We start from the raw sequence: 10,462 nt of genomic DNA, 5'->3' as shown, positions 1-10,462 counted from the left end.
TGATAGATAGACTGTTTTTGAGATAAATATGAAAGAGGTAGTCTATTTTATCTATTGCTTAAGTTTTTGTTCGTGGAACATTTAGCTCCTAAAACTGATTGGTCCGTATTCGACCTAACTACAAAATACTAAAAGGACAAAAAAAAAAATCTAATTTGTCATAAGAAAATACAAAAAAAAATTCTCATTGGTCTTGATGTCACATTTGCCTAACTTATGCCATTTGTTTTTTTCTTGTAGAAGCTACCATCTATTCAACATTTATTACCTACCTATAGCCACCGTTGACACATACTCAGTATATATATATATATATATATATATATATACACACACACATTAAACCCTTTAATGCCGCCCACGACCACCATAGACAGAGGAACACCTACCATTTCTCCGTGTGAGAGCTCCTCTCAGCTTTCTTCACAGACCATATCTATAGTTTTCTACCCTCCCACAAACACACACACAACACTCACAATCTCTCTCTCTTACCATTGAACCGGTTTCAGATATTCTTTAATCTCATTGAAGTGCCGTACAGAGCACATATATACTTGACTTGCCGTTACACGACACCCACACGGGCCACACACCTATCCACCACCTACCACCTACCACCCATCACCAACAACCGTCTCCAAATCACATGGGTTAGTAATTTCAGCTTACTTCACTCACCAAAAGCTACAAAAACTGTTCTTTCCCTCTCTGTCTAAGTTGTTCCATTGATGAACTTATAGCGTTTATTGAATTTGCTCAGTTATTTGACCGTACAAATGGGGATGAGTTCGTGGGACTACTGGGTTGAAGGGGCACTTTCAAGGTTGGAATCTATGAAAATCCGACGATCTCTCAGACCCATTTACCTCCCCAACATTGAGGAACCAAATACCTTCGAAAATGAATCCGAGAACGCTTCCAATTCTGATGCATTTGAGGTTTTTGATGGTTTGCGCCAATGGGATAGAGCGTCAGTGGAAATGCAGATTTCTGAGGCAACGTTTCAGAAATGGCTTGGAGACATTCCCAGTTTGGGTGCGTGCTCATATTAAATGGTTTCATTTTCTGATTCATCCTATTTTTGTGTGTGGATGTATTGAAATTTGAATGCTTTCTGAATGTCAGAATCTTAAGACATTGCAATGATTCTTGTTTTCTTTCCAATTTTGGCAAATATATATATACACATGTGATGAGTTTTATTATACAAACATGCATATGTATAATGAACATGTTTATATTGAAGAAATTCAGCAATATATAGTTTACTGCCAGAGTGAGGATGTTGTTAACAACCCATCATTAGAAAGTTTTTGGGAGGTGCAGTTGTTAGGCGTTCACTGTATTTTGGATCTTGTAGTGTTGTAAATTGTAATAGATGCACCTACAATAGGGCTATACAGTGGCGGAGCCAGGTTTTTACTTTAGCGAAGGCAACCTTTAATAATAGAGTTCTATTATTCAAGCCGAATATGGAATACATACATGTTGTGGAGAATTTTTCCTTACTAATATGCTTAAAAATAGAAAATTTTGAACCAAAACAATAAATGCAAAAATTAAAGTATAGATTGTAATATTAGGAGAAAAGTTATTGATCTCTTTTGAATTAGGAGTTAATAAGAGGTTTTAACAATTTTTTTAGAATATTGTTGGGTCGCAGTGGGGGCATTTTTAGGACTACTAAAAATTTTACATACAAAATCAAAATAATATGAGAGTCTAGTGGGGGCGGCTATAGTGACTTGAAGTTTACTAGGAAGATGCTAATTACTATTTCTAGGAAAAAGTTATCATGGGCCACCAGTTGAGGGGGCACACTAATACTGAGAGCATCCTTGTGATAGACTTACTATTGTTTTGAGCGTTATAGTTTCTTTATGATTAGAACTAGGAGTGCTTTTTTGTCACAGTAGAAAAAGCTTGTAAATAAAAGGTTTCCTTTTTTTGTATCCGAAATACATCTTTGAAGCATATAGTACCGTAAAATGAAAGATTATGCATGTCTGATTTGAGTCGATATCAATGGATCCACCACTATTACCAAGAGGAGAAGAATAGGTAGGCATTACATTGTTGGAACCCGTCAAATTTTTTATGCAGAAACAAACGTGCTACCTAGCGGTGTTACATCACTTTCAAGTCTCAACTGGTTCTCAGCGTCACTGTAGAGACCCTTCCCTGTTTTTGACAATGTTTTTATAAATTTTCACTTAATAAATCTTCTTTTCAGTATAAACCCCTAAAGTTAAGAATTATAGCATCTTTGATTGATACGTTGCATGTGCACCTTCATATTATTCGTAGGAGATGATACTGTCTGTAGCAATAGAGAAGCCGATGATGAAGCAGTGGCATGCCCTCAGAAGTTTAAAAAGCTGCTTTTGTTCTCTGGAAATGATTACTTGGGCTTGAGTTCACACCCGACAATTGCGAAGGCTGCTGCAAAGGTTAGTTTATGGGTCATTGTTTTTGTACTTTTTGCCTGCTTTATATGTTATATACTTTTTTAGTCTTCGGGCCAATATGTTTTGAACCTTCTTCTGTATCAGGCAGCCCTAGAACATGGAATGGGCCCAAGGGGTTCCGCTTTAATATGTGGGTATACAAATTACCACAGGCTCCTAGAGTCAAGCTTGGCAGACTTAAAGAAGAAAGAGGTATTGACTATATGTCGTTCATTGTGTCTGTTGTCTATTATCAGTAAAGATTATTTGCATGTTCCATAAATTGATGGTTCTACCATTTGTGATAAAAAGTGTTTGCTTTCGGCAACAAAATGTAATAACAAAGAGAGAATATAATATGCAAATATGAGCCGATATGTGACAGAAAATTGATCCAGGCTGTTGGATACTTTGTTGCAGTCAAGGCATGAACTGCATTCTAAACTTTATATGTGTTTCTTCTTTAATATGGTTTGATCTTAATTTCCAAAAATTATGGTTTGATCTTTGGGATGACTGATAACTTCTGAATTTGGCTTCTAAAGTATGATCACACTACGTATTTTGGAAGAAATTGTTTATTTCTTGAGTGTTCAGGTCCAGAGAAGTTTAATTTTGTTTACTCTTGGATTCAAGCTCAGGGCAATGGAAACTCACTGTCTTGTTCGACTCTGGGATTCTGCATGGCTTGTGGTTATATATGTAACTTATTACAAAATTGCATTATTCTAGTTTAAATTACTTGGTAATGCTGGTTTCCTTAGTTAATTGAAAAATGGATACTCCTGATTTTCATTGCAATGATAGAATATCCTATCTGTTGTCTTATGTCTTCAGATGAAATTTTCTTTTATGAACATCTTTATTAAAGTCAATAAAGTAATAGAGTGCAAGAAAGAAAAGAAGACATCCTACTTCAGCCATACGAGGCAGTAGCAACAATATTGCATTACAAAAATTAAAGCTCAAGTAAAACTTGAAGATTATAGTTCTATGGTTCCTTGGAGATCTTATTCTCTTTTGTTTTGTTCTTTTGGCCATGATGCCTCTTATGCTTGAGTTTTTCTGAAATTATTCGGTAAAAAACTATTCATTCTTGTTCTGCTATTATCTTCTAGGATTGCCTTCTTTGTCCTACAGGCTTTTCAGCCAATATGGCCTTGATGACTGCAATAGGAGATGTTGGCTCTCTATTGGCTGAAGGCAAAAAACCTTTGCAGGATGAAAGAGTTGCCATATTTTCTGATGCTCTGAACCATGCATCAATAATAGATGGTATCCGTCTTGCTGAGCGACGGTGGAATGTAGAGGTTTTTGTGTACAGACACTGTGACATGTCCCACCTTGATGCTGTTCTGTAAGTTATTTATTTTATCAATTATTACGTTGGGGTCCCTCACCATTCTTTTGGTTTATTTCTTTCCCCTGTTTCACCTCATAGCAATGAATTTATGGTCTGACAGATCAAGTTGTACGATGGAGAAGAAAGTTGTCGTGACAGATAGGTTAGTCATGTCACTGATACTGCCTTCTAAAATCAATTGTTTTTCCGTTACATTTGTTTTCTGTGTGTACGTGTTTGTGACATGGGCCTTTCTTCTTTTTGCTGTATTTCTTACAACTTGCTTAAATGTGGTTGTCCTGGGTTTGTTGAAGGGGCTTAATGCTGCTATTTTTACCAGCTTGTTTAGTATGGATGGAGACTTCGCACCAATGGTCGAACTTGTGAAGCTTCGGAGAAAGCATGGGTTTCTATTGGCTATTGATGATGTAAGTTTCTTGAATATCTGGGAGTTGAGAAGTTATTGGGTTCCCCGGGGGTAGCGGTTACTAAATACCCCCACCCAATCAAAACACCCAAGTTCCTATCTAAGATGCCGGAGAGATCTTTGCCTGGGGGTATTTAGTAACTGCCACTCCTGGGGTATTCTATATTTTTCCCTAGGAATGATGGGACTGCAAGAACCTTTCTGGAACCTGTCTTGTACATCAGGCACTGAAAGTCTCCCTTCTTTATCATAATCTATACTATTAATTTTCTTTAGGACAGCAGAGTCATGATACATTTTACACTCTGGAGGAAAAATGAGTATATTTATCACAGTTATCTTGTTAGATTGAGTTTTTGACCATCTAGTGATCCTCCCTGAATGAGTTCCTGTGTGTGGTAAATGCAAAGGGATAGTTTCTTTCTGTCCTCCCACTTTGATATTACTGCTGCTAATTCATTTATCTATGATAAGAACTTAAGAACTGCTCACTCTTGAGTTTATCCAGGCTCATGGAACTTTTGTTTGTGGTGAAAATGGTGGGGGTGTGCCTGAGGAGTTTAAATGTGAAAGTGAAGTTGACATATGCGTAGGCACTTTGAGTAAGGCTGCAGGTTGCCATGGTGGATTCATAGCATGCAAGTAAGCCAGTTAACCTGCTTGTTTTCTTGTACAATATTAGTGGTATAAAAACAGAAACAGATTTAGACTCTTTTGTACTTCCCATAGAAATTGAGTTGTTCCTACTTCCCTCATAATTTACAAGATGCCTGAATTTACTTTATACATAACAGACTGAACTTATATGTTTTCATTTCACTCTTGTTTAAAATGAGATAACTTTTGGATCTGAAGAACTGGCATATACTTTTCATTGTCATTTTAGGTGTTTTAAACTTAAAAACAGTATTCGCTATGTTATAATATCTCCCTTCAACCTTTGCTGCCATGTTCTCCTCAGCTTGTTCAAATTATATGAAATCACACCAAATTTTTATTTTTTATTTTATTATTATTATTTTTTTTATGTGAAGAAATTTTTTGAAAACTTCTGTGCTGATGAATCGACATAAATTCTTCTTCTTCTCTTCTGCTGCTGCTGCTGGTTTGGTAGTCTAAAATATTCTGTACTGATGATTAACATAAATTATTATTCTTCTTCTTTTGTCAGGAGTCAAGACATACAGTCCTTGTATATATTAATTGTAGCATGTAGTAGAAAATCAAATAAGTCCGTGATACTGCCACTTCAGTTATGAAATCTTGCATTGATGCTAGTTACTGATTTATTCACTCGCAGTTCTCATTTTTCACACTGGCTCAAATCACTTTGTTTGCCATCTGGTTGAAGAAATTTCAATTATTGCCTCTTATAAAATTAGTAAACAGATTTTTTTCATTCATCATTTGCGAGTAAAATGACTTGATGCAAGTCTTTCAAATTGCTAACTTTAAATAATCTCCCATCAATTTGTGCGTCATCAGGTTAAGGAAATGAATGAACTAATGCTTCATATAACATGAGTTAATTGAACTTAATCATAATATGAGTTCAACGGGTTCTAGACCTTGTTTTATTAGATAACCTCATACTTTTCATTTAAATGCTACATGAACAGCAAAAGGTGGAAGCAACTCATACAATCAACAGGTCGCTCTTTTATATTTTCAACTGCTATACCAGTGCCTGTCGTTGCTGCTGCACACGGTAAACTTTGACACCAGTCTCGGGGAGGGGATGATCCTTTGCACATTTTGTTCATTCCAATGTGCATATTTGATTTGGGATAATTTGCATAGCTGATTGGTTCTGGTACTCAACTGTGCTAGTTACCTTTTATGAATATTTGTGGCATTATATCACATGTGGTGCTTGTAGGAAACTACAGATGTGGTTTTCAACATTGTGGAATGTATTATGTGCAAAACATCTTGTGTTGGCATTTAGTAATTAAGACATATATATTTCAAATGCAAAAGCACATGACTATGCGTACCTACATGGCGGATTAGATGTCTCTTAGTTATATGTTCCATACCTGTGACTCTAGATTGTGAAATTTGGTATGTGTTTATTCTATTAGAATACTATCCAGAAGATTATTTTATTGTTGTGTGTATGTAAATTGTAGGTTTTGCATTTACCGTTGCTTACTTTCTGTTTTTAGTCAAATTATATAGTTTAACAGTTGCTTTAATTATGCATAGAAGAAGATGCGGTATGATAAAGTGTAGACTTTGCCTCCACGTGATTAGTTTCTGATTAGCAAAGTAAGTTTTAACTTTGCAGCTGCTATTATCGTGGCAAAAAGGGAGACATGGCGTAGAAGCGCTATTCGGAACCGGCTGCGAGATTTCCAAGCTCTCACTGGAATCCCCATTACAAGTCCCATCATTTCTCTTATTGTAGGGAGCGAAGAGAAGGCCCTGCAAGCTAGCCGGTCTCTTTCTATCTATATCTGTGCCCCCTTTTCTCTCTCTCTCTCTCTCTCTCTCTCTCTGTCTGCCTACATTTGTTATAGACTTTCTAACTGTCTCAATCATCTTGGAACAGGCATCTTCTAAAATCTGGTTTCCATGTAATTGCAATCAGACCCCCTACAGTACCCGCCAAATCATGCAGGTCTGTTGTGTTTACCCTCCTAATTTTGTTGATGACTTAATTGTGCCACTTTACTCTCAATGCTCACACACACACACACACACTACTCTCAGAGTGAGGATTGTAATTCCGACATGTTCCCTCAAATATAACTCTATTGTTCTGATTTCTGATTCCAAGGACTATTGGTTGCCATGTCTTGTAATATTCGTTTTTCATAGATTTAGAAAAATTTCTGTTCCTTGTCTGTGCTTTTCCCGTCTTCCTTAACAAGAAGAACCATCTGCCTGCACTTAAGACACAGTACTCCAGCTTCTACTTATCGTTCTTGGAAGAGCTCCTTGATGCTGCTTTTGCCTTCCCAATAATGAATTTTGGACATAATTAAATAAAAGTACATCCCTAGGATTAGGATCTACACTTTTGTCCATACAGGCATAGCATATTCATCCTCCTATATGAACAAGTCTTCTCATGCATCTTTTCATTAAGTAAATAAGGGTTATGTTGATGTAGAAGAAAAGACTGCCTAATGTTCATAAATATGTATACATTGTAGTGGACAAATGCATGACTATAGTGGTGCTCTCTCCCTCTCTCCTCTAAATTACTTTTCTTTTCTCTGTTTTTCCCTGCTCTGATCACACTTGGCTTTGATTCTACATTTCTATACTGTGGACGAGAGCTGACAATATTGGTCAAGTTTAAGTCACATTGAATTTAGCTGCTTCAAAACCCCAGACTTGTCAACTTGTTCATATTGAACAATTAAAGAACAATATATAGATAAATAATAAGCATGTTAACGAAACTAGTTTTGAAAGGGAAACTAAATTTTTGGGGCATTTATGGATCAAAGAGAGCAAACCCAAGATCAACCATGTATGGGTTTAGTTCCCCTTGGTTTGACTCTGGCCCCTAGCAGTTTGGTTTATGATTATTTCGGTTTGTGATTATTTCGGTGTGGACTCTTATATAGTTTTTATTTCATTTTTCATTTCAGGTTAAGGGTAACCCTTAGTGCCGCGCATACTGTGGAAGATTTGAAAAGGCTGACCGCGGCACTGCACCAATGCATCAACTTCCAAGCTATTGGCATCTACAACACAAATGGATATGCCAAGCTTTAGCAATTAATTTAGTACCTCTGTGAGATGTTCAAAATTTTCAGCAACTTTGGTTCTGTTTTCAGCAGTAGTTGCATTCATTCTGGCAAAACATTTGGACAATAAGCAGTAATCGAAATCATGAATTTTTGTCTGTTACCCAAGTCCCTAAAGCAATGTGAAGAACGCCGTTCCCACCATTCCCACTGTTTTCAAAGATTCATTTTGTCACCCAATTGCCTGGATAACTACATTCCTGCAGCATGTTACTGAGAGGAAAATCCCATCGAGTTCACCACCGAGCAAGGCTTTGTCATTTGAACTGTTCAAGGGTGCTTGGCCACTTCCAGGGACCGGTTCTTTTAACCTAAGTTTTATGCCATGAGAAGAACTTTAAGCCTACCTTTGATTGTTGTGGATGGAGGGCAATTCACAATGGTGGTAGTTTTTCAAGTACCGGGGTAGCTTGTGTATGCAAAAAAAATGTTATAATCAGGACAATAGTTTTGTTTTGAATGAGAGTGGATTTTTTTTACAAGGCTAAGAATAGATTAATGAAGTTATTACTTCAAATTACTTAGGTATAGAGTGGGAGCCAAATTCAATCTGTGACTTATTTATATATCTACTTCTCCTTTCTAATGATATCATCCAACTCAGACTACCCAATTCCAATCTTCTAAATTAGACTGCCCAATTCCAATCTTCTAAATTAGGAAATTATGAGAGATAAAATGTCAATGAAATTTATTTATTTTTCTTAAATATGAACAAACCACACAAAACATACTACATATCAGCCCGATCGAATTGCACCCCTGTTTGATACATTTTTTTTTTTAATCTTTCTAAATATAAATCTTGATATATCTTAAAGGCGTGCAAGAATCTGTCTAGATTTTTGTAGACATGTGACTAAATTGTACTAAAGATATTTAGCTATTTAGAAATGAGAAAATAATAAGCAATAGTAGACTATTTATTTATTTATGTAAAAATAGAAAAATCTAGAAAGGGTGAGGAGGTAAAGTTAGCTATAAATACCGGAACGAACTGCACATGAAAACAAAGTCACGAAGCTTTTCAATATTTACTTGAGAGCAAGTGCTCCAACAAATAAAAACATTTTTTACATTATCAACATCGTTTAGTGTTGTAAATACTCAAAAACATGGTTAAAAAATTAATTTTACTTTAGCAATCATTTCAAATTTCTACAAATTTAAGTAGCGGCCAAGGGGTGTGGATTTGGCTCGGGACTGAAGGAATTACCATTTGGTGGATTGCCTGTCCTGCAAGGTGAAGGGGTGGGAGTATATTTTGAATTCTCAGGCCAGTGTCCGTGAAAGTAGCTAGGTTCGAACCCCATTAGAATGTTCTTGCTTTTGCATCCCATAAGAATTTTAAATTATATGATGTGAAAAGTGCATGTAAAGCAATCACTTTTGAAAATTATGATAATTCAAACTATGTGTACAAATTGTCAAAACTTGTTCTATACTTATCAAAAGAAAAATAATAATAATCTTGTTCTTTGATTCCACTATGGGAAAGATTTATTTCTTTACGAAAGATTAATAAAAAATTATATCATTTTAACTAAACATAATCTCACAAACTTTAATATAACGTGAGACTATTACAAACAAAATAAAAAAGTACTTTAATAATTTATTATAGCTCTACAATGTTATCATTTAACAAGGGACAACTAAAAATATGACCACATATGATATCATTATTGTTATGGGCATTTTTGTTAACTTTGGATCGTGCTAATACTTTAGTTTCCCTTCTTCTCATTCTTCAAAAATTTCAAAAATTTGCAGATGGAGATTGACATATAACTTGAGGTATTGAAAACACAATTTAACAAAAGTGTTTGATAAGAAAGATTCATGTATCTTTATTAAAAGATTCATGTATCTTTATTAAACATGATAGAGTATACAATCTTCACTTTCTCTCTCTTAAATTCATATAATTGATATATATGATATAATACGAATTGCTATAATAATGAACTTACATTTTTATTTCACAAAATTGAAAAAGTAAGGCTAAAATATAAGTTATATATATTTCAAACTCATAATTTCTGGGGCCAATAAATAAGTGTCTTCAAAAAAAATCAAGGTGGAAATGAATTTTATACTTGAGTTTTGGGACTAAAAGTTGGACTTATTTACAAAATAATTATTTTTTCTAGGTATAAAACAAAAAAAATTACCTTTTTTTTGAAGGGGCCCCATCTCCCTCGGTTGCTGTCTGCAGCATGGTGTGACCTTAATTATTGCAATTGTTTTTAAGTTTAATTACTACATTAGATTTTCTCATGTTGAATATATTAAAAGTGACAAGACGTTAGCATTAATCGGTGGTTTAATTAGTAGAGCGTTCAGCTCTTTGAACAAATGTGTTCGTATCCTCCTTTATCAAGGATTAAAAAAAATGACGAGACTCAAATATACATATTTTAAGCGAAAAAGAATGTTCATATTTTAATACATATTGTAGTTGGCAAGTGCATGAGCA

At 35.2% G+C, this 10,462-nt stretch overlaps 1 protein-coding gene across 3 annotated transcripts; it reads left to right on the top strand.

Moving 5' to 3' along the window:
* Window positions 1-331: 331 nt before the first annotated feature.
* LOC132312547 (8-amino-7-oxononanoate synthase) lies at window positions 332-8,086 on the top strand. Of its 3 annotated transcripts, XM_059810941.1 has the most exons (12): window positions 332-653; window positions 764-1,038; window positions 2,311-2,453; window positions 2,556-2,663; window positions 3,569-3,807; window positions 3,914-3,955; window positions 4,133-4,220; window positions 4,728-4,861; window positions 5,839-5,927; window positions 6,510-6,660; window positions 6,774-6,842; window positions 7,825-8,086. In XM_059810941.1, exons 2-12 carry the CDS (start codon window positions 780-782, stop codon window positions 7,949-7,951), a joined length of 1,449 nt encoding a protein of 482 aa, XP_059666924.1. In that variant the 5' UTR covers window positions 332-653; window positions 764-779; the 3' UTR covers window positions 7,952-8,086. The 3 variants fall into 3 exon arrangements, with proteins under 3 accessions (XP_059666924.1, XP_059666925.1, XP_059666923.1); XM_059810942.1 differs by having other exon boundaries at window positions 332-1,038; window positions 3,671-3,807; XM_059810940.1 differs by having other exon boundaries at window positions 332-1,038.
* Window positions 8,087-10,462: the final 2,376 nt, after the last annotated feature.

Source organism: Cornus florida, unplaced genomic scaffold (genome assembly GCF_030987335.1).
Source record: "Cornus florida cultivar Cherokee Brave unplaced genomic scaffold, ASM3098733v1 CherokeeBrave_3.0.0_Hap2_Chr06, whole genome shotgun sequence".
NCBI lineage: Eukaryota > Viridiplantae > Streptophyta > Magnoliopsida > Cornales > Cornaceae > Cornus > Cornus florida.
Note: the sequence above shows the minus strand (reverse complement) of the source record. Positions and strands in the feature narration are given on the sequence as shown.